This window comes from Betta splendens, chromosome 4, assembly GCF_900634795.4.
Source record: "Betta splendens chromosome 4, fBetSpl5.4, whole genome shotgun sequence".
Lineage (NCBI taxonomy): Eukaryota > Metazoa > Chordata > Actinopteri > Anabantiformes > Osphronemidae > Betta > Betta splendens.
The window spans coordinates 23836010-23859885 of NC_040884.2; the positions used below are offsets into that span (position 1 = coordinate 23836010).

Genomic DNA, 23876 nt, shown 5'->3' on the forward strand with positions numbered 1-23876 from the left:
TGCTATTTACGGGTTTCATAGAGATGATCGACTGTTCAGGCGTGTTGCAAAGAGCTGAATGCCAACAGCATAAATGTTATTGCTTTATATATTATGTCCTTTCAGAAAGCGAATGTCAGGGTTCAGATTCCTTTCTAGCCACTGATACACATACCCTTGTACATTATGTACATCCACCTCAAGGATCTAAATTCAATTCAATTTAAATGTTTATGTACAGAATATAACACCAAATCATAAGTTTTTTGACCGCACATCTTCCCCACCAAAGTTGAGCACTGAGTTAGACCTGTGTGCTTTAACAAACTAAACAGCTAGAAACCTTTAACACCAGTGGAGTCAAAGCCAAGTGGGGGTCAAAGAGAAATACAAATTTTATTTGTTGCACAAGAAAACACAGTACAGGGCGACCACGCCAATATACCATGCAATCAAGTATTACAGATGTGTGCTTGTCTCATGCAGCATGCACTGAACAGAGGAGTCCACATGCACATGTACAACAGTATGACCAGCTGGTTCTAAAAGAGTAAGTTCATCGCCATCTGAGACTGCGCTGCGTTTTTGGGCAGAGATCAGCAGAGTGTTGACATCATGTGAGAAGGCAGCTTATTACAGGAACAGAGCCATTAAAAACAGCACAGTATCCAGGTAGGAGCTTTGTCTGAACCTCATGGTTCACGTCTATGAGAATGCAGGTGTCCACGGTGACGTCTACTTTAGTTGTGCACTGCTACAGCAAATGTGAACACAAATTATTTACAAACCAGGTGAGGTAACACTTGCTGCAGCTGTGTTAATCAAAGCTTTCTATTGCGTAACTGCAGTAGATGTGAAAACACAAACTGTTTCTCAGCGTGGTGTTAAATTACTCTTTAAGAACCGTTCCTTCAAAACAAAAACAGATATGTCACTGTCATGAGAAGTTTCTTTTCCTATGGTATCAAAGATGGTAGTTTTATCCTAAACAGCCACATGATATAAAATGCTTGTACAGTACAAAGAATGTTTGTTCACTGTAAACAATTCTGTCAGACTGCAAATACAACTGAACCTGTCCGTCTGCAGGCTACACACAACGACCCGTCAGGTCGTCCATCACAAGATTTGAGCTTTTAAAGAAGGAAGAGGAGCTGAAGTTACACATCAGCAAACCGGATGCTAGAGCAACAGAAGACTCCAGAGATATTTGGTACAAAAGCCACTGACAAAGAAGACGATCAACCTCAAAAAGTGTCTGAAAAGTAAATTCGATCGGCCCAGGACGGAAAACACTGAAGTCCTGATGAGGCGTTTAGGAACAAACAAGAGCTCATTCCTTTCATTTGAAGACACATCCAAATCCTGGTGCCCTTAATTGTCATTGTCATTATACATTAACATGTCCTTCAATACAACACTGTTATCAAAATACACATCAAATATAGGAACTATACAAAGACAAACATTTGTTCAAAGAAGCCCTGGGTCTGAACACAACATACTGAAAATGTGTCCCTCTGCCGTTTTCAGTGGAGCTTAAACATTTAGATATAAAACAAGTCATATCAAAATACATTAGTGCACTTTCCTCCCCAATGTAAACACCACTACACAGTCAATTATGTAGAAACAGGTCATTTAGGCATAGTGTAGCTGACACACCGTGAAGAAAGCAACAAAACAGAAGATTAAAATGCCTAAACATTGTAAGCCAAAGAGAAGACAGTCGAGTCGTTCCCTCCTGGCTCTGAGGAAGACCTCAATTTGGTTGCTCAACATTTTTTTTTCTGCAACATGCATGCGTTGAGTACGAGACATCACAGCAGGACGCAGAGCCGAGTTGAATCCCTGTTACAGACAGACTACGCCGTGAAAGATCCTACAACATCCACAGCCTCATACAGATCTTTCATGAAATAGCTTCATGACTACCAGCAGGTAAAAACAGACCACACTGCACTGAAAGCACGGTCTGACCCAACAAGCACGCTTGGAGGACTCTGCACTTACTACAGCCCATAATACAGCTTCTGGGTTGACTATGTAACCCTTTAACAACAGATTGTACTTTAAAGTCACACATGGTGGCTCTTGATACCTTGATTACCATGCACCATGTTTTAAGAGACGTGCAGCAACAATCTTTCCATAGAAAAACATTATTCATCACTGTGTCATGAAAAATTATTCCGATAAGGTCAGAAATGGAAGAATTGCAGCCGTGTTTTTGTTTTGTGACATAATTAATGTACGATGAGTTTGTGTATTACACTTTACGTGGCAGAAACAACTGCAGGGTCTGTCTGACATCTGTTTGGAAATTACACATCGTGTTGCTCATCGTGTGAAGCAAGCGTCATTCTTGGATTTATGAAGCTCAAGTATGACTCTGCTGCTCACATTTAATCAGACACAGGAGAAAAACAAGCACGGCCCACGGTTTTAAAACAACGTACCTTTTGGTCCAGTTTCGCCCAGCATTATCAAACTACTCTGTACCACAACCATTTCTTTAAAAAATAGACATTTATAAAAAAAATATTTCAAAAGACATAAAACCACATGTTTACAAAACTGCTGAGCATTAGCTGCCCAACCAATGAGAACTTCCATCTTTCCCTATTGCCAACTCATCATTGTTTACAAATATAATAAATATAACCAGAAACAATCCAATGCCTTGAGGCAAATATTTACAATACAAAATTCAAGTAAATTTACCTCTCACTCACTTCTCTCTGCGAAAGGTTTGTGAATGAGTTTACAGCTTCCAGTTCACCGGTTTATGTTACAGCTAAAAGACTTTAAGATGTTAAAATGAACAGTCTATCAATTTCCCTGATGCTGCTTTTGTGGAGCTTCCTCTTTGCAGTCAGTCTTCTTTGCTGATGGTCCAGTTTGAAGACCACTGGAACTGGTTTCTGTTTTTTGACTGCGGCACGTGTTAGTGAGATAATGTCCTGTCTGTTGCTGCAGAGATGGGGCATCGGGGACATCGACATCGAGCTCAGGAGTCTCTGTGGACTCCTCTCCGTCTGAACACGGCTCCCATTCATCCTGCTCTTCACTCTCCGTTGAGCCCTGCACAGCGATCTGCGGCACCAGTGTGAACCTCCTCACCACTGGCACCTCGAGCTCCACCTCTTCGCTCGTCTGAGGTCGAGTGACCACCCAGGCTGCTCTATGCTGCTGCAGTTGAGTCGCTTTTGCTCCAGTTCCTGGCGATGTAGTGGTGACGGTAACTGTGGTACCGGTCTTCTCCTCTGGCTCATCAAAGCTCACCTCCTGCACTGCCTCCTGCTTCTTAAAGGAGTCCCGCCTCTCTGATAGATTGAGCTTTCTCATCACGACCAGCTGTTCTGACCGCTCACTCCCAGAATCCCTCATTCTCTGGCTACTGATGTATCCCCCCAGTCTGGTGTGATCAGTCCCAATGTAGGACCCTCCACAAGCAACTTCTGCCTCAGAGTCACCCAGCAGATCACTCTCACCATAAAATGGCACTTCCAGGGTGTGCCTCCGGGGGGCGTACTGCTTCTTATCAGAATGATACACCCCTGACAGCTTCTCAGCTGACTGCACCCTCTTCAGCAGAGGAGAACGAGGTGGCTCAGCACTGCGTGGTCGGACACCGTGTCTAACAATGGTGGGTGGGGACAGGGTTTTGCCATGATAGGAGTGAAGAGCTTTGGCGAAGCCCGGCAGCGGAGACGGTGAGCGCTGTGGAGACAGGGGCTGGGTGGAGGACGAGTTACAGGCCAGCGGTGAGGGTGGTATGTTGCTAGTGGACTTTCTGCGGCCCACCTTGTTGTAGCGCTGCGTGTTGAGTTTGGAGCCCAAGCCGTGGAGTGAGCTGGGGCGGATGTGTGCAGCAGGAGAACTGGGAGAGCTGGAGCAAGGAGATGTGCTCTGAGGAGAGTTATTTTCTGGAAAGAAGCAAAATATGTTTTATGTGAACGCAATTTTTTCCATCATTTCCCCAGAGCACTACAACAAGTAGTCACAATGGCATCAGTTGTAGGTTTTGTAGGATGACCGTTTGTGTTTTTAACCCACACGTACTCACCAATGATCTGATGGTCTGGTGCAGGGCTCCGGCAAGGTGTGGAAGGGCCAGGGGAGAGACTGTGTGTCGGGGAGCCAGGAAGACTCTCGCTGGAGGAAACAGAGTGATGGAGACCTGAAGAGAAACTGCGACTGCTGTGCATCACAGTACTCTGCTTAGACAGCTTCTTCAAGATGCTTCGGCGTCTTGGTGATGAAGAGGATGAAAAATAAATTTGGTGAGGCGAGAAACATTCACCAGTAAACCAGTACATCCATGCAGTAATACAGCTCAGAAGAATAACACTGCAGGCCTGCAGGGTGTGAAAGAAAACAAGATCCCTGACTCTCACCTGTCATAATTATCTCTCCTCTTACTCTTCTTGCTACGACGGGCCATCTTGCCTTTATGTTTCGTCTTTCGAGCTGGACCAACTTTAATTGATGTGTTTTCGAGGGCTATGGTCTGAAGCGCCACCTTGCTGCCACTCTGCACAGTTTAAAAAGGATGAAGACGGGTTCATTTGTAGGAAAAACAACTCAAATAAATTTCAAATGAAGGGACAGCTTGTGAATGCAGGTCAAATGTACCTTCAGTAGCAGTTCTATCATCTCTGTGTGAACTAGGCCTTGGACAGACTCTCCATTTACGTGGGTGATGAGGTCGCCAGTGCGGAGACCGGCCTGGTAAGCTGGGCTGCCCTCCTCCACACTCTGTTAAAACAGCAACAAACAGTGTGAAGAGAAAGGTTTCACTGTATTATATAACCAGCATTTTATACCTCCCACTTTTGGCCTAACATCACGACAGTAAACAAATCATTTGACATGTCAACTGTTCATGTGTGTTGCTGGCCAGCTTCTTGGCTACAGACTGTGTACCCACCGACACCATGTGATGCACTGTGTAGACGTCACTGTCGCCCATGTAAACGCGGATGGCCTGCACGGTGAAGCCATACTTCTTTCCTGAGGTGTGAATGACAATGGGTGGCCCCAGGTTGGCAGGGCTGAGAGACAGATCCCTGTTGGGAGAGGACTCTCGAGACGAGGGGTTGGAGGACAGCGAGCGAGGAGAGATGGGACTGGGCTGGAGGCCGCTGGGCGTGTCATCTGCAACAAACAGCAAATGTAAACTAAATGGTGTCCAATTAACATTGATACTATGACTTGGCGACTATTTTCTGTACCTGTTGTAATGATGAGAGACAAAGCTGAGACGGAAGCTGACTTGGGAACCTTTCCTCCACAGGGAAGCCTCTGTCTGTCTGGTGTCTCCAGTTGGTTACCAAAGCGTCGAGGGCCTGTCGGCTCCTTGGGGGAGGAGTGCTTGGCCCCGGTGCTGTTGCTGCGAATCCTAATTCTTCGAAGATTTGAAACAACCACTTCTGCTGCAATAACACAGATTAGTGATAAAGATGTAAATGTGTACTGCCTCCAAGTGCAAATCCAGATTTTTAAAAGCACCATTAAGACATGTCAGTCCAGATTTACCCTCATCATCAGTTGATAGGGCAAAGCGGGGCATCGTCTCCAGGCTGTGAGTGCTGCTCATGACCAGAGGGCTGGGACTCCGCTCAGACTGGGAGGAGCTGGAGGAAGCCCGCGGGCGAAGGCTACAAACCAAAGAGCAACTGGGCAAGTAAATCAACCTGACCTATCACCACACTTAACACAAACAATCAGGTGCTTCAAGTTCCAGACAACAAAAAAAACACACAATCTGAAACAAGCTACAGGAACTAAAAGTTCTAGTGACATTCAGTGTACAGTATTTAAAACAAAAAAAACCAAAACATTTACCTGGCCATGCGTCCAGTGTGTCTATGCTCTGCACTGCCATCTGCTGGGCTCAGAGAGGAACCAAGACCTCCAATGTCCCCACGGTCATCTTTTTCCTCACTGTGGCTGCGGTCAGAGGAGAAGCTTAGGTTGGACGGCGTCGCCAGATGTTCTGTGCTGCTGTAGACCTGAAAAGGAAAATTAGAAAAGAAAAGAAAGGGTGTGAAAATGTTCTTTTGCTGACTTTTTTTTGTGACATGTGTTGATAGTTAGGTTATTTATAATTCACAGTAGAGAGGAAAAGCCTATACCAAAATTTTAAACCAAATAAGCTGTTGTTTTTATTTATGTTTTTCTTTACCTTGCTGAAGCGATGTGACCAAGAAGCAAACTGTCTGATTTCCAAAGAAGACTCTTCATCGTTTGTTTCCTCGTCCTCATCAGATGCCAAATGACGATAGCGGTCTGATCGGGCTGAAATCAGACCAAAGGAAAAAAGTTCAAAGTCTAAGACATTTATGGGTTTTTTTTCAAATTAGCAAATACACAAATTTTGAATTAATGCAAGAGGAAGCCCAACTCGAAGATGTACACGGAAAGAGTTTTGTATCATAACTTACTGTCGAAATAACTGGTGTCATCTTCTGCATCCAGCTGAGGGATGAACTCAGCTTTCTGTCGCAGAAGTCCATTCCAGTCCAAACCAAGGAAGAATGGATGGTATTTAACCTCTGTGGCTCCACCTGCAACCATTGTGTGCATTTATCCAATTACAACACTTCAGTTGACTCTCATTTCTATTTAGAGACAAACTACCACCTACTGTCAATCACAATAGTTTGCTTTTTGCTTCTTTAAAACCAAAGACAGGACTACAATGCAAATAATTTGTATTTGGTGGCCACTAACAAATCATCTCTCTTTACTGTGAATCACTGATTCTTCTCTAATTTTGTGCACACAGGAACCTTTTACACTTTGGAGTCACATTATATGTTGCCATAACAAAATTCATGCACAATGGATTAGCTAGATGATAAATTTGAATGATTTTAATTAATTTAATTAAATAACTGTAGCAGTGTAAGTTCAAGGACAAAACATTGATTTGATTTCCACTCTTGCCTGAAGCAAAAATCTGTGACTGAATTTTACTTCTCTGCAGAAAAACAGCAGCATTCTTTAATCCAACTGTGTCAAACACCATTATCAATGTATCTGTGGCTTTTTTAAACAGTGCTAATCAGTAGTACCAGTTCCGAGTCGGTCTAAAGGGCTTTGCCTCAACAGGCGGGTGATGAGGTCCTGGGCATCAGAAGGTAAGGTGTCTTCTCCTTCTGGCCAAACTATTTCATCTGAAAATTACATAAAATGTTTGTGCAATAGTTCTAATATCAGCAATACATTTTTATCGTTGCTTCAAAACTCACCACTAACAACCTGTCCAAAAAGCTCTTCAGGAGTGTCTCCAAAGAACGGCACACAGCCCACAAGAAATTCATAGAGGATTATTCCCATTGACCACCAATCCACAGGCTTACCATAGCCCTGCCGGAGGATCACTTCCGGAGCGATGTATTCTGGAGTGCCACACACCTGTACATACACACAAATTTGCATTAAACAAACAGAAACTTCCATATTTACAGCAAGGTATGGTGATTATTCCTAAAAGCAAAGTACGGTTTGTCTGTGATATCTGAAAGCATCTCACCTGCTTGTCAACAAACTCTCTGGTGTCCTTCTCAATATGGCCCTCGTACAGGTTGGTCGTCATGTTCATCAGGCCAATTTTGGACAAGCCAAAGTCTGTCAGCTTAATGTGCCCCATTGATGTAATTAATAAACTGTTGGAAAGAGACATGAACATGAATAAACACTGTTCCCCTTGTTCAACCTTTGAAAGGTCCGTTCTTTCACTGTATTCTGCACACACAAAGATTTTATTTGGCCTCATTACAGAACACAACATGTTTGTGTAATCATTTTATTATGTTTAAATTAAACTAATGAAAACTGATTAAAAAGTAATAGTTAAAAAAGTCAGACATCATAAATCCCATTGTGTGACTTTTAGCAGCTGATGTGTCTTCTCACTTGTCAGGTTTTAGGTCCCGATGAACAATGCCATAGTTATGAAGGTACTCCAGAGCCAGGACTGTTTCAGCAAAGTACATCCTTGTCATTTCTACCGGCAGTGGGCCCATGTTCTTCACCAAGTTAGCACAATCTCCACCTAAGCAAAAAAAAAAAAAAAAAAAAAGCAGAAGAAGACTATAAAACGGTGTTTGGTTTGCCCGGTACGTTCTGAGCACATTGCTGCCAAAACAACATCAAACTTTTTTTATGTATAAATGAACCCTGTAGTTGATTAGCTGTATATAATGTAAACTCTCACTCTAAAAAGTGAGACATGCCGTGGGCTCTCTCAAATTTACCTTCTACATACTCCATGACCATGCACAGGTGGCGTCGTGTCTCAAAGGAACAGAACATGGACACAACGAAAGGATTCTCAGCAAAAGTCAGGATGTCACGCTCCACAAATGCCTGCTGGATCTGGTTCCTCAGGACCAGGTTTTGTCGATTTATCTTTTTCATGGCAAAACGCTGGCGGGTCTCCTTGTGGCGGACAAGATATACAGCCCTGTCAAAACCCACATTAAACCAGTTATTACTATTACATCAATGAAAACACTGGCAAAAACCTTAGGATTAGGACATTGCTTTGCTTTCACGGTTGTATCTATAAACTAAAATGGTGAAAACTGCAGCAGCCAGTGAGACATTTGCTGCTGTGAGACTCCAAAAGACTTTAGAAATTACTTCAGTTGAAAAAAACCAAAAGTAATCTTGTTGTTCTTACCCATAAGCTCCATTACTGATAAGTTTGATTGTCTCAAAATCACTCTCAAGAGGTTTTCTTCGGGTTGGAGTCAGAGTCTGTGGTGCCTTATTCTAGAAGAGAAAGAAGACACATTATCTCTCTCTCTTTAATTTTGCCAAAGAGAGATTTTTGTTATTATTTTTCAAATTCAGTACAAAAACACATTTCAGTGGCATGTATACAAGCATTATAATGATTAAAAAAAAAAAAGGAACCTGCCTCCACGTTAGAATCTGTTTCCACTGACACTGAAGGGCCAGCATCATACTGTTCAAGCTGCACCATTTCTAGAAAATAGAGATGAATTTGTTAGAGTCTTATTGTTTTAACCACGTAGAGAAAAAGGGTTGACGAAAGCTCAAAGCTGTAAAACTGCTTTGATCCATCTGAAGGTGGCCATGTCTTGTACCTAGTATTTGGCTGCAAAGAAACCAGTCAATGCAGGCACTGAACTGACAGAACCTGAATTTCAGGCTACTTTTACTTTCTCTGTACAGCTACAACTATGTTTATGTTTTCAAGTAATTGTTTCTCTCTCTTTTGTTGCATTTATGTCAAACTACAGAAAATAAAGTGGCATCAATGGCAAGCAATAGTAAAAAAACAACTTACTACTGTAGTGAAAGATCTTTTAAAAATAACTTTTTAATGCAATGATGACAAACTTTCATTTTGTAATTAGGAGAAAATCCTTTCACCTTCTAATGGGTCTCTTGTCAGACCCAGCTGGCTGATGATGTATCGTGGGATGTCGGTCTTGATTCCCTGGCCGACTTTGGCATGACCCTCTGCTGCCTCCAGTAAATGATAAAACTCTTCCGGGTCAAACTCCTGTAAACAACAACCAGGTCTCATGAGTCATGGCCAATGTCATAATTGACAGAAAATCAAGACAGAAAAAAAAAACCCCACCAAAATCTGTAATACACATGAGCGACACAGGTTAGAGTCACGCGCAGGCTCTCATGTAAGAAGCTTCAAAACAGATCACCTTTTTCCTTTCACCTGGATACCTTATTATATTAGCATTAATTTCTAAGTAATGTGCCTATTCAAATCTATACTTTGAAGCAATTATCAAAGAATATGTATAAAAAATTTAGTGGTATGTAGCCAGACTGACTTCCTCATTTCTCAAAGTGTCTCGTGTGCTTACCAGACATTCAAGCAGACGAGCTGGTCGAGAGATTACGATGAGGATCTTCCTCACCAGCTGGATGATGACGGTTACCTCCTCGCTTTCAGAACGCTCGTAGGCCTGGAAAGCCGTGGGGGAGTAGGGGCAAAATGAGTCAAGCTTTTTTTAATCAGTACTGTTGAGCAACTAGTTCATCACAAAATGCTCAATACAGTTTGAACTGTTCAAGATTGAAAAATGTGTTTACCTAGCAACTACAATATAGTAGTGATTTGTACTGCAACCTTAATATAAGTACAGGGCAGATACATATGGCATCAACAGAAAGGTGAGATGCTGCTTGACAGAACTGCGTCACAGAGACATCACTTTGAACCATCAGGAAATATTAGAATAACCAGTGTGTGGGGGGTGGATCCTTAATGAGTCATACATAGACTTTCTTCCAGACAGCTGGAGTGTCACTAAACACAGTGGCACTGGACCAAAACAACACCACAGAATATATCTATGCAAAACTCTTCTGTGAATTCACAATGGAGCAATGTGAGAGAAAGATTTTTCTAGAAAACCATAAAGCTAAAATCTCAAACCGCTATGAGTACAAATGTAACATTTTTTAACACAGTGGCCCTGGCACAAAAAATGAGTACTGTGTGTATAACAGTATTTGTTCCACAGTATGGGAACAGACTTATCAGTTCAGCTGGAGGTACAGCAAGTTAGCCATGCCTTCTGTCTGACGGCGTGCCGAGAGCAGGGGAAGAGGTTGCTATAGAAACTAGAAACGTTTTATCGCAACACAAATAAGACCTGTGACAAAAGTGAGTCTCACAATCACTGGCAAACTTCACTACGAATTCACTGTGTTTGCCCTTGGCATCACGTGGGTATTGAGTGATGTGCCTGACTGCACATTTTACCACAGTTCGATCAATCCTCTTTCATAACTTCATCACATCTGAGTCTCTGGTGTAAGAGATAGCTTTATTCTTCATATGCAGAAGCTATTCAGATGATGGTTGAAGTCATGTTACACAACTCTATCAATTTAAGGTATTATATTCTGTTTAGGCTTCCCCACCTCGTGAAGCAGCTTCTCCAGCTTCTCCTGGAGCTCAGCAAAGTAGCGGGAAGTAACAAGGCCTTTCTGGGACTTGTCCAGACAGTCTCTGACCAGCTCCACTAGCTGGTGTTGGATGAAACCCAGCACACCGTCGGCCAGCGGGAGGGAGCTGTCTGGAGAGCAGTGGGTGACAATTTCCAACAAGCGCTCCTCCATCTGGGCTGTGGCCTACAAGTAGAACAAGCACACAAACAAACAGGACACTCAGCCAGCATGCTTTCACTCTGCACGGCACCAAATAATATTACTGTGGGATGATTAATATGGTTGTTGATCATTACCAGTTCAACAAATAATCTGCCAAACGATGAGATTTGTTCTTTAAAACCTGAGGCTTAGTTTCTACGGCATATTTGGTTTCTGAATAAAACATCTATGTTAAGCTAAAGCATTAGACATATCTCCTCAGTGTAAATATTGATTATCGATACCTTACCTTTGGAAAACGTTCTCTGTAAACATGGTTCATCATGACTATCTCATTATCGAAGGAGACGCTTGAACGCCCAGGGCTACAACAGAAACAAAGCAACAGTTATTAAATCTAATAACATAAGCTCATTTTGGCTTATGTTATTGTTCCTCAATACCTAATTTAAAAGTTTGCATCATTAAAACAGTTCACTTCAAACAAAGCTTTACACTTAAACTCAATTTTGATTTTATTTAAACTTCACCTTAAATTCAAAAGTGATTTCTTTGGGTCAGTTATAGCCCCCTACTAAAAGAATTAAATTTCAGCAGCGCTTACACTGCAATCAGAGTGGATTTAACTATCAGGTTTAATGAGCCTCCTTTAGATGCTTCTATACTGACAAAAAGATGCTTCTTCTGGCCACACTGCATGAATCACCGCCATCATGCACAGTTAGTCATTTGCTGCAACACTGCTCAATAAGACAGGTGTATTTTTACAGAAAAATCTTGCCTGATGAAGCTTCAAACAGACGAAGGGAAAACCTATTACATGCAAAGAGGCTCCCTGAGCCATTTTGTTGTCATGAAAGGAGCCTATGTTAGTCTGACTGGCTGCCGCCCAACACACACTGATGCAGCTCACTGTGGCTCTCTGCATCAAGCCCCCACCTACACTAAACCACCCCCACCTTTGACTACAGTTCAGCAGCTCGATCCCTGAGGCGCTCTCTGTTAGCTAGCACGCCCACACATGGCACAACACGGTGCCAAAACAGAGAGCACGCAGGAAGAATCGCACAAAGTGGAGTGTAGACTCAGACAAAAGTTGTCAGAACCGCACACCTCTGCAGTCAGATCGCTCCCTGCCTGCTGGTATCAGGTGTGTGTCATCAATCAGAGACATTTGTTCCTTGTAAAGTGTGTTGGCCATAGAGAAGGTTAATATTCACACTTACTTAATGACAGGTCCTCATGAACAGAGCAAAACATGTGAACATATGAAACACATGTTTCGACTAGCTTGAAAAACACATTCTCATGGGATCTGCAAGCGCTGAACCAGTTTGTAACCAGTAAACGAGTAACACTCAAATAGTGCACAAGTAATGCATTTCTACTGTGTAAGCACAGACACCAAGTAGTCATACTGTAGGTGATAATTAAAAGTCACACTTAGTTTAGTCAGTGGGGCGGAGTAAAAATACTGCCCAGTATGAACAGAACACTGCACTTAAGTTTTAGCTCAGTAAACTGTAGTTCTCCCCTTTTTTAGAACAATCTGAAACAACCATCAGCATAAAAACACCTACACCCATAACATTTGACTGAATATACACTATACAACTTCCACTTAGTGTTTTCCTTTCATTGATAATTTTTAATCCCTTTAACAGCTTTGCACAATCACGGAGGCACCTCAGATTTATGAGGTAGCCAACTAGAATGGTTGCACATCTCTGCTGTGCACTGGCAAAGAATTCATTAACATGCTTTAGGGCATCAAATGTGAAAAGCAATGGTGAACTGGGTTTTTGAATGTGGCTTTTTGACACTGAACAGTAACTTAATTTTCTACCTGAGGCTCCGAGACCGAGGCCGAATGATCGTGGAGGGCCTTCCGTCCTCATCAGTGATGCTGTCTGTGCTGCGGAAATGTTTGAATAGGAAGTGCAGCTCATCTTGTGTCGGCTGGTAAGGAAGCTGGTGAAGACGCTCCTGTGAGGAGGAGGATGACTACAGACACAAATATATGTTTTTAAATGCCTGGTAAACCAACATAATGACTACATCTGATTAATAAAAAAAATAGAAAGCAAGATCTCAGTACATTGTTAATGTGGCAAATATGTGATGTGTGTTGTGTTAAAACGCTGTCACAAAAAATATCACTACAAGTATTCAAACTGATAAATATCACAGCTACTTCATCTCATCATTAACATGCATACACACAGACTGTGTGTACTGCTTCCATCACTGTGTTCCACAGACTGAGAGAGTGAGTCATTCGAGCAGATGATGGGAAAAAACAATTAGTGGTTTGTCATCTTGGTGTTGGCATTCATCGTGTCCTACTGCAGCAATCAAAGTGATGTTTGGGCTAGAGTGAGGTGTTAGAGATGCCTGACACCAGATACTGACCAAGGAAAACATGGGAACGCATTAGGGCGACTTACTGAAACTGTGGAGCTTGGAGGATTGGTTCCATAGCCAGATGAAGGGAGGGATGCCAGGGACCATCTCCGGCCCTCAGCTCTGAGAGAAACGGACATGCATATTACATAAGTCTCACCAGGACAAGCGTTACTCTGCATTTCATATGCAAAACTCCTTACATAAGAGATGATGGAGAAGTCCTGCGACCACAAAAGCATGAAATTAAAGTCTCTCTTAACCAGAAGGTATACAACAGGGTGTTTGGTGCCACTACTTTATTCAAAAAGTTCTTTTGTATTTTACTTTATGCAACAGTTTAGAAAGTCAAGAAATATCTTAACAATAATTTATTTTTTTCCAAACACAAAGGGAACAGCAAGAATTTATATGAACATATATAACAGGGAAAGTGTGGAATATAAAAAAAAACAAAACAACAAAAAAAAAAAACACACGTGAAAAGTCAAAGTCAACCGTGAAGAAAATGTAAAGAAGCTACCTGTCTGCACGGGCCAAGTGACTGAGATCACGACAGCAAGAGAGAAAATGAGAAAAGAACAGAAAGAGCTTCAGTGAGTTCTGGGAATCTTGCGCAAGTGAGCCTATGACCTCTGGCATTCAGCTGAGGGATTGGTACTGACAATGTTGCCTTCCTTGCCAGTTTTCATTTGTCCAGATGCAAGGAGCAACTAGCAAACTGAATTAATTTGAGGACAGTTTACATAACACAAACAAATCTCCACTAAAGCTGAAGTAAGTAAAAAGCTGTTACTGTAGAGTTTGTAGCAAAGCGTTCCATTAAAATCCGAAAGGACATTAATTTGAGGAAGTAATCACACACCAACAGAAAACACATGGGTTGGTTAAAAGCTCCCACAGTGCCAAATTCTAAATAAAAGATAATTGCAGTAACAGTCTGAGTCAGAAAGAAGCTTTCACTGAGGTTAAATTGACAAGGAAAACAAGCCGATGAATAAAGGCTGGAAAATAACTTTTTTTTAATTTTCATTTCATTGAGGTTACTGAATGAATATCAACATATCTGCAGTGTAACTTTGAGCAACAGGGTGCATTATTACTATTACTATTACTATTATTATTATTATTATTATTACTACAGCAATGGTTAGCAGATACTGTGGGAATGCCTTACATTGCTCTACCACCATATTTAAAATAAAGTATAGGGCCAAAACAGTAAAACCTTCTTATAACAGGGAAAGAGAAACATGGACTTTGGGGAAAACTCCCCACTGTGGGACAAATAAAGGTTTTCTGATCTTTATATAATTTACTTTAATAAAACTCCACCACCCACTGTGGTCTCACTGCACTTGTCACGGAGTATGCATCGCTTGTCTTGTTCTTTTTCATCATGTTTGAATGAAGCACCTGAAACACTTGAGTTTAAACTGGTTGTCTTCAAAGTGCTGCCACACTTGTAGTCTACACATGCCAGGAGTGAGACAAGCGTGTTTCCATGGGAACCAGGTTGAACGATGCGACTGTGCTTCAGGGTTACCCTGTATTTAACTGCGCTTATTGTGCTGAGGAGGAGTCTGCTGTGAGCAGACCTGGCAGAGGAGGTGAAGGTGTGAACGCTCCAGGCTGAGTCAGCTTTCCTCACCTTACCACTGTTTCTATGAAGAACAAACCAAAGCTCACAGGAAACCGTCACACATTACATTTAATTACAAATTCATTTTTTAGGTTTTTTTTTATTGGATAGTTGGTCAGTTTTGATATGAATTGACGATATCCTGGAACTGGATATGACTGACTCCAGCACGTAATTGTAATTTTCTTAAAACAAAATCCAAAATGTTATAGAAAGTGTTTTACTCATAACCATTGTTGTTTACATGTGATAACCATAAATGTTTACTTGGCAAAGATGCCAAAGAGCTAGAGAAACTGTATTTCCACTTAGAATTAAATTAATCCTTTTCAGAATTAATTCAGTTAAAATATATACATTGTTCATTGTAAAAAATTTAACATAACTGTTTGTGATGTGTGCCATAAAAAGTCAGTGAACAAGTGAAATGTCTGAATGTGCAAAACGAAATATGGTTCTGATAATACAGGCTCATAAAACACAGCAGGTTGCATTTAGATATACAACATTCTCTGGCTAAAAATCTATCGATAAAGTAATAACATACCTCCGGGCAAACGGGAAGTTGAGGCAAGCGCTGGTGGACACATTTCGTGGGCTGTCTAGAGGACTGCTCGCTGCTGAAGGAGGAAAGAAGCTTAGTACTGAAACAATTCAAAATATAAAACATGAAACAGAGGTAACCGTATAGTTTTATTTACATACTGATATTTTCAAAAAAGGAAGACCTCACATGTACTGCACAAATCCTTAATCATCTTGGTCACAATTTTCTAGGCATAATCACAAAGAAAAAGCTGATCGTGTTTGGAAACAGCATTGTGAGGTCTGAGTCTATTAGGGATTTTGCCTCTTTAGGTGTATGGTTAAGCAGCCAAATGGAGGCTGGTAAATAAATCTTACATCTGCACATTGCGGGTCGCAGAGCTTCTGAACCTAACTCTTTACATAAAGTAAAGCTGTTTCAAAGTATTAAGAGGCTGAAAAGTGTGTGGGATATTGTTGATCCAAAACGCAGGAGGATGACACCTACCACTTACAAATTTTCTCTGAACTTGTGTTTTCAACACCAAATTAACCACTGAACACCTCCAGGTTAAAGTTAAAAGCAAAGGCTACACTCTACCTACTGGCGCAAATGTACACGGTATGTTTTATATCATGTATGACTATGAAAAAATATGTTCATAATAGGTATTGATTGCTTTATTTGTTTATGTTTATCGGTTACTTTTTTTTAAGACGCTAGTTTACAGCTGCTGTTGAATATTTTGTTTTCACAATTAGACACTGGCCATAGCACAGCTTCAGGTACCAGTTGAACAAGCTTCATCTTGCATTAGTGACCATGTGAGAGGGCAAGGTGCACGTGAGAGGAGCTGCACAACATGGTGAGCACAACTGTATTAAATTACATTAGCAAATCACACAGATTCTAAGTTCCATGTTCAACAATTGGGATAATTTGCAGAGAGCTTCTGAAAAGGTCTAGGCTCAAATGTTTTTTTTTTTACATATTTAGATAAATGAGAGGGTCATCTCTTCAAGCTATACATGGGCTAAGCATTATATTTATCAACATCCAAATCTCATTCAAAAGAGTAAAAAAAAATCCTCAAGGCTTTCTGGGCTCACAAAAGACGCGAATAAAACTGGTCTGACCAACCATATGCTGCCAACAGCATAACTCACATGACATCACTAATTCAGTGGAGTACAACAATAGACTTGTGTCTTCAAGGCAGATATCACATAAACGAGACAGAAAACAGCAGGTTTGTCCTTCTTACCACTGCTCAGTCATGAAAAAACTACATTCTAGTTGCTATGTGCACTTGGCTCCATCAGGGTGGTTTTATGTTGCTGGATAACCCTGCAGGTTTAGCTGAGTCTGTGCCAAGTCCAACATGTTTCTGCAGTCTTGCTTCTGATTGAATAAATTCTGATTGAATTGTGATTACAAGTTACAAAATGTTAAAATGGATCTTACCAGTGTGAAGAGAGAGTGGTGACAAGGGCCGGGAAAGCGTGGGTGACGGTGTCCCAACACCAAGGCTCTTTCTGTTGCTGCTGCGACAGCTAGAGCAAAAAGCAAGGGAGTGGAAAAAAAGGAAAATAATAAAAACACACATCCCTTATCAGAATCTGCCATCACTTTTTATCTAAAAATATGGTTGTGGCCTGAACCTAATGCAAATGTCATGATTAATAAGCATGTTGTACATAAACAATCCAAAACATTTCTGCAACTTCTGGATTTTAATAGGTAGTGTATGGATTTGAGATAGTCGCAGAGTAGAAGATAATCGATGTTTCTATTTGTCTGCTATCCAGTCATTTACAAATGACAGGAGCAATCCTGTGTTTGTAAATCTAATAACCTGGTGTCTGTCTTTGAGCAGTGTGATCACTCTGGTCTGTGGTTTATCCACCATTAATTATATGTTTGACTCAACACAGGTTGCATTGTTGCGTCAGTTCGTGTTTGTGTAGTGAGCTCCAGTTTTATGACACAAAAGACTTATGACAATGGGAAGATTAAGATGAAACTTTAAGACTGTGATTAATCTCAGCATGGTGTAGCTCCCATTGATTAACAGTGTTTTGTGTTCAATTGACTGGGTAAAAACTGCCGGTGGTACAAATGCAGAACACGGGAATGGTCTTTAAAAAAATACAGAGCAGGTCTGCTTTTAAAATATTTATATTAGTAGAACTCTAAACAGCCAAAACATTAAGAGGCTGAAGGAAGCGTGAGCAGCAACAGCAGGTCCGGCAGGTCCACCATTCAATCTGCACAAAAAGAGGTGAGACTGCTACATGACCCCCATCCCTTCATGACAAGAAGGGCTAACCCTAACCCAGCATTCAAATGAGCAGATTTTATCATAACACAAGTCTCAACAGTTAAATAATCTCCCTCCAATATTAAAGTAACAAGTCCAATTCATTTCTTTTCCTCATACTGTGATTTAATAGGGTCCGTAGACATCAGCTGAAAATAAAAGTTATGGCCATTTCAAGACAGGTCAGTGTTTCCTGTAGAGTTGTATATATCTGGTTGTGAACCATGAGTGGATTAACTGGATCACTTGTGAAACGGCATTGGGTCTTAGTCAAGTAATTTTGACATTCTAAAAGATCGCTACTCAAATTATAATTTATACAACAAATCTGAGTTAGAGCCGAAGCCCACTGCAAGTTTGCGTGAACCTGTATGAGACAGAACAGCTGCAGGTTGAATCTAACTCTCCCAGTCATCGTCATCATTACACTATAAATAAAGCCAGTAGCCACTCATGTGAACAGAGACAAATTAAAACGGACCTTTCTTTCTAAAAAACACCGTTTCTTTAGCCTTATCTACCTTACGCAGCAAAGAAAGGCAAACTAAGCTAAGAAAGTCAAGCTACATGCGCCTGCAGCTTGGCTTCTTCCAAAAGGGCACAACAAATCTGCTGCCTCCATCAACATTTCAACACAGTGAAGTTCACTTGTGAGGCATTTCTCTGGGTGATGTCCACTTAGCAGCATCTGCCGTCTGAGCTGAAATCTGCTTCCAGCTGTGCCGTGTTCTGAATATAAACAAACCGAGACGTCCCGAAGAAACCGGATTAGCGATAAAGCCGGTGCGGAGCCGAGAGGAGCTAGCCAAATGTTGTTTTAGCACAACGTCCATGAGAACGCGTTAACATCGAATACTACGCGTGTGAGCCTCAATGGAGGCTATAAACTGATCATGACAGCATTTAGACGGAACAGACACCAAAATAAACAATCTTAACCTCAATGTGTCAACTCTTATGACTACCTTTTCGAGCGCTTCAGCAACGCTACCGGAACAAAATGGGACTTATTCTGGCTCGGCGCGGCAGACCAGTGACTTGGATCCGACATGCTGGAGGGTTTCTCGCATAATCCCGTTTCAGACTTGATGTTAGATTCGGGGAATGAAGGCTGGGGTCGCTGTGAAAGGGGCTCCTCTTCCTCCACGTCCCCCTCCTGCTGCTGCTGCTGCTCTCCCCACCATCACGTCCCCTTGTCGGCGGTTCCTTTTGTATTCACGCGCTGTCTGCCTCGTGCGGTGCCAACGGCTCCCCGGGCAGCGGTTACATCCTTCGGTGAGCTTTTTGGCCCGGGTCTTAGTCCTGTAACCGACACACCGGCTCCGGAGCGAGGAGTCTAGCGTGTAGCACCGTGCACACAGATCCGTCGCAACAGCGGAGGCTCACTTTTATCCAAGTCTAATCAGACGTTCCTGGCTGCGCGTGCGTCCGCGTGAGGGAACTGGAGTCTGGTGCTGCGTTCAAGGAACGCTTGGTGCAATCGCGTTTCGCGACTCGAGTATAAAAGACAGCTCGTAATATTGACATAATAAATATTCCTTGCATTGATTATTCTATATGGTTGTTTAAAATAAATAAATCATTCATTATCATTTCAACTGCAAAGTTACCATTTAGGGTAAGTAAGGAATCTATACAGAAAGGTAACAGTATTATTAGTATTATTCAAATGAAAAAAATCCTACAGATTATTGATCTAAATTTTCGATGCCTTGTCACTCAAATGACATAATACAAATCTAAAACTCCAGATGACATCACATGGAGTAGGAGATTCTTGCATAATCTCTAAGCAGGTTTAAAATTAGGGTTTAACGTTGCATTTTATATAAAAATATATAAAAATAGTCCTGCAAAACTATTAAAAGCAAATACGAGGCCATGCTCTAAACATTGTCTTTTGTTTATGTGTTGGACTGCTGTAAGCTGTATTAACCTTAAATACACACAGTCACAGTTCTGTTCCCGAGAAGACGATGTATTTGTGGTACCTCAAAAATTTTATTTGTTTCATTTATGTTCGACTACAAGTGTATATATTTACAAATGCATAGCAAAAAAAGACTAAAACCAACTGTCATAGAAGCAATCCCTTATATTTTATATAATCAGTGCATAGTGACAGAGCGTAAAAGCAACATAAGATGTTGTTGGGTGCTACCATAAGGCGTCTGACAGAGGGAGGATCCCAGACATAACGCTAACACTGGTACAGTCCACTGCATACAGTACCTCTAGTGTTAACGGGGTGTAGGCCTGCATCTATTTATACCCACTGTGTATGCATTCATTTCACATTCACTTTTATATCAGAACAAAAACATCAGCGTATATCCACTGTAAGAGGCATGCCACCACTGTAACAGCATATACCATCAAAAGGACATTATAATGTATTAGAATTGATTGATGCTGTCATTACCTTCAATATCAGGATTTTATGTTTTGCAGGTTTGGGCATTTACACAATCATATAAAATTGTAAAAAAAACGAATTAGTTGCTTTTTAATGTTGCTCTTTGCTTCTGTCAATCTTCATCCTGAACCCACGTTCATCTGCTTCTACTTTTTTTAATTCAATGAGCAATTTCTTGATAAATTTGTTTTGTATTTCATACTAAAAAAATAGAATCATGCTAAAACTCCACACTATTTTTTTACAAATTGTATTACATCTCTCATTTAAATATGTTAAAACAATTAGGTTCAATATAACTTAACTAAGAGCTTTAACCTATAAAATGAGCTATTTAAATAAAGTCTAATTAATCCATGCATGATAATAAAAATGCCTCTTAACCGTGATGTGCGATGTGTGGGTTCTTGTGCTTATTTCATAGTGAGAAGAAAAAAGTATTTTCTTACCAAAAGATTGGTGAAGATTAGAATTATGTTTTTGTTGGATTAGAGCAAGGGTTAGACTTCAGTTGTGTTGGGGGGTGTCTAGTACAAAAAGCTGTAAAGAACGTTGCCAACAAAACTGGCGAATATGAATAACTGTGTTGTGTTGGGGAGTTTTGCATTAACAGTAAATATGGTTCATTACTTTACAGTATGTGGGTGTGACAGCGCAGCTCTGCTCACACATCCAGAAACATGCTGGATGCAGCCGCCTCTGTTTGCAGTTGCCTTCCTCCACAGCACCCAGAACCGTTGCCAAGCAACCCACATAGAGAAAACTAATAAATGATAGGTCTTCTCTGGTGAAACATAAGTGTTAATATAGAAAAAAAACAACTCTGACTTTGTGCATATTTCCTTTGTTCCCACTTCCAAGATTTGTTAATGTTTTACACAGGAAAACCATTCAGAAAAATTGAATGGTTGGTTTTTCAGTAAAGGTTTAAGAATAAAACTGCTACAGTAAGCCATACTGTACTGTTCATCCAATGCTTCATTGATTTAGTGAGCAAATATTATGACGCCAGCACATTTTTGTAGCATCCTCTTTGCTTTGGCTCATTAACATTAGTGACTTCACTGTCACTTTTATCAAGTGAAATCTAAGTAGTAATGTTATCTGCAGCAGTTAATATCTGGTGCGCTAGTGTATTTGCAGAGGCAGCGTAATGTCTTACCTCCAGGGATGAAGCGTTTGTAATGGGCTGCAGGGGCTGCAGGGGCTGCACGGGCTCAGGAGTGTGGGGCTCTGGCAGGTGGGTGACAAACTGTAAGGCAAAGACATGTCCGCATGGATTAATGCGCTGACTCAGCATCCTGGCACGCTAGCGTCTGTCACTGGACTAATATCCATCTTGAGTTGATGGTGACAGACACTTTTCTTTCTGGCTGCTGTTTGTTCATCGCAAAGTGGTTGCAGATAATTGGCCAATACACAAAACTACGGAGCTCTTATGCCACGGGAAGTCAGTAGCTGGGTGTCAGCACCCAAGGCAGGAATTTTCATCATCCACACACAAACTTTCACAGTCACACGACTGTCTGACACTCCATCTTACGCTGCATGTCGATATGATCTTGACTTAAGATAATTTTATTTATTCACATTGGGTTCAGAATATGCGCACTCAGCATCTTCAGGTCTATATCTCCTCTGATGCTGACTCAGCGCATAAAGCCGTTTTCTATTGATTCCAGTGCTCCGATATGTTTGCCTCCACAGTGATGCTATTGTCTCAGTGCTGCAGAGGCTCCTCAGTGCTAAACACAGCACTGGCTACCAAAGCACTAATGAACGTGTTGTCATAGTAATGCAGGGAGGATGGTAGGGAAAACAACTCCTTGCACAAAGACTCCTCATTCTGCAGTGTCGGCTCATAATTACACAACACATACAACTCATTACATTACACATTAAAATTCCCCTCGACACAATTTTCTTCCTCAGACCCCTAAAGAAAAAACATCAATGGAGCTTGTGTGAATAATCCTGTATTGTTTACATTTTGTTGCCACTTTATGTGTGCTCCATAAAGACAGGCTTTTCTCAGAAGTTTATTCAGTCCAACTCGTAGATTTGGTGCATTAGCTACTATAAACCTTTAATAGCAAGACACCAGAACAAATCCTGTCTTTTAAATCATGTGAAATCAGTTTTTATAATTAATCTGATTAAAATATTCAAGTCATCTTATTGTCCCTGTTCTAGTACAACTGCTGTCGACCCTGAACTCTAAAAGCTGCAGGTTTGGTTTGCACAAACATGTCTGGACTAATTTATCCATCAACAGCCAACAGTAGGAGCCTGGACCCCTCCCTGTCTGAAACCACTGTGTATCTGTGCAGGCAGAAACTAAGTGTCTAACGGCGCATGCTCTGCTGAGATGATCCACAGTGGCTGGATCAGAGAATGTGGATGTGAGAAGGGAGCTCCTACGCCTTATGGATGAGCATCCAGTAGCAGGTACTCTCCTCCCCACAAAAAGTCTACATCTCTGGAGGAAGAGTGGGCGGATATAAGACTGCAGCTGCGTCCTTTGATCGAGACAGAAATCACAGGTTAGCTGCTCTGAAGAAATAACATAACCATAACATCTGAAAGGCTGAAAGCTATTTCTCTGAGAGGGAGCATGTGATTCATGCAGGAAATGGAGTGAAGACTCAGTGTGAAGTTAAAAAAGGAAACTAAAATGACACCAAACAAAGAGAATGGAGCTGGAAAAACGCAAGACATGAGGAAATCAACGTTAGTTGGATTAAAGCAAACAGGTGTAGAAGAGAAGTACAAGTACTCGGTGAAACTGCCATAACTTCAGACATAAATACTGCCTGTGTTTCCTGATTAATTTGTCTACAGAGGTTTCAACAATAATAAAACAAGCAGTTCTGATAATACTCGAAAAGTTACAGACTACTGACACACAACAGAACCACGTCTAAAGTGACGCTGGTCAATGGAAGCATCGGTGAAACGCCAACAGCCTGGAGAAGCCGCCGGGCTCCGCTGCGTGTTTTGGTCTCCAGCTGAGCCTGGAGCAAGATGAGGATTAATCCATCCTCAATGCAACAACGCTCCAGCAGATGCTGGTCTTCCCTCCTCATACAACTTCAAACTCAAACACAGCACCACACGACAGACGCAAACACACAACTTACTCCAGAGTCAGAGATGGGATCTTCAGCTTATCTCGCCTCGACTTCATTCTTGCCGAACAACAAGCGCTGACTCCACTTTACTCACAGCGCAGCTCTCACGCCCGGCTTCCAGCCGCTCATCGCCGCGGTGGGTAATGACTAAAAATAACCCGCGTCACGTATCGTTTACCAGCGACTTTGATTCGATTCCGGCAGCTCGAAGGATTCGACTCTAAAATACTCGATATCGTTTAAAAACCAGCGGCTCCTCGCGTCTCGCCGCTCGTCTGTCTCCGAGGCGCACCAGAGAGCGACTGCCACTAAACCGAGGGAGCGACGGGTCA

General features: G+C 41.6%; 1 protein-coding gene across 11 annotated transcripts; it reads right to left on the reverse strand.

Annotated features, from left to right (window-relative positions):
- Positions 1–350: 350 nt before the first annotated feature.
- Positions 351–23876, reverse strand: LOC114853652 (microtubule-associated serine/threonine-protein kinase 3-like). Of its 11 annotated transcripts, none has more exons than XM_029147274.3 (28): positions 23554–23876; positions 21576–21665; positions 17142–17230; positions 15699–15771; positions 14033–14053; positions 13554–13632; positions 12953–13110; positions 11396–11471; positions 10918–11127; positions 9852–9953; positions 9394–9526; positions 8915–8982; positions 8675–8766; positions 8247–8455; positions 7906–8044; positions 7523–7655; positions 7239–7404; positions 7062–7163; positions 6429–6551; positions 6170–6282; positions 5830–5996; positions 5521–5642; positions 5217–5414; positions 4913–5139; positions 4618–4740; positions 4380–4516; positions 4049–4233; positions 351–3908 (listed from the first exon to the last, which is right to left on the reverse strand). In XM_029147274.3, exons 1-28 carry the CDS (start codon positions 23598–23600, stop codon positions 2812–2814), a joined length of 4479 nt encoding a protein of 1492 aa, XP_029003107.1. In that variant the 5' UTR covers positions 23601–23876; the 3' UTR covers positions 351–2811. The 11 variants fall into 11 exon arrangements, with proteins under 11 accessions (XP_029003107.1, XP_029003106.1, XP_029003105.1 ...); XM_029147273.3 differs by having other exon boundaries at positions 5217–5417; positions 15699–15768; positions 23554–23874; XM_029147272.3 differs by having other exon boundaries at positions 5217–5417; positions 23554–23874.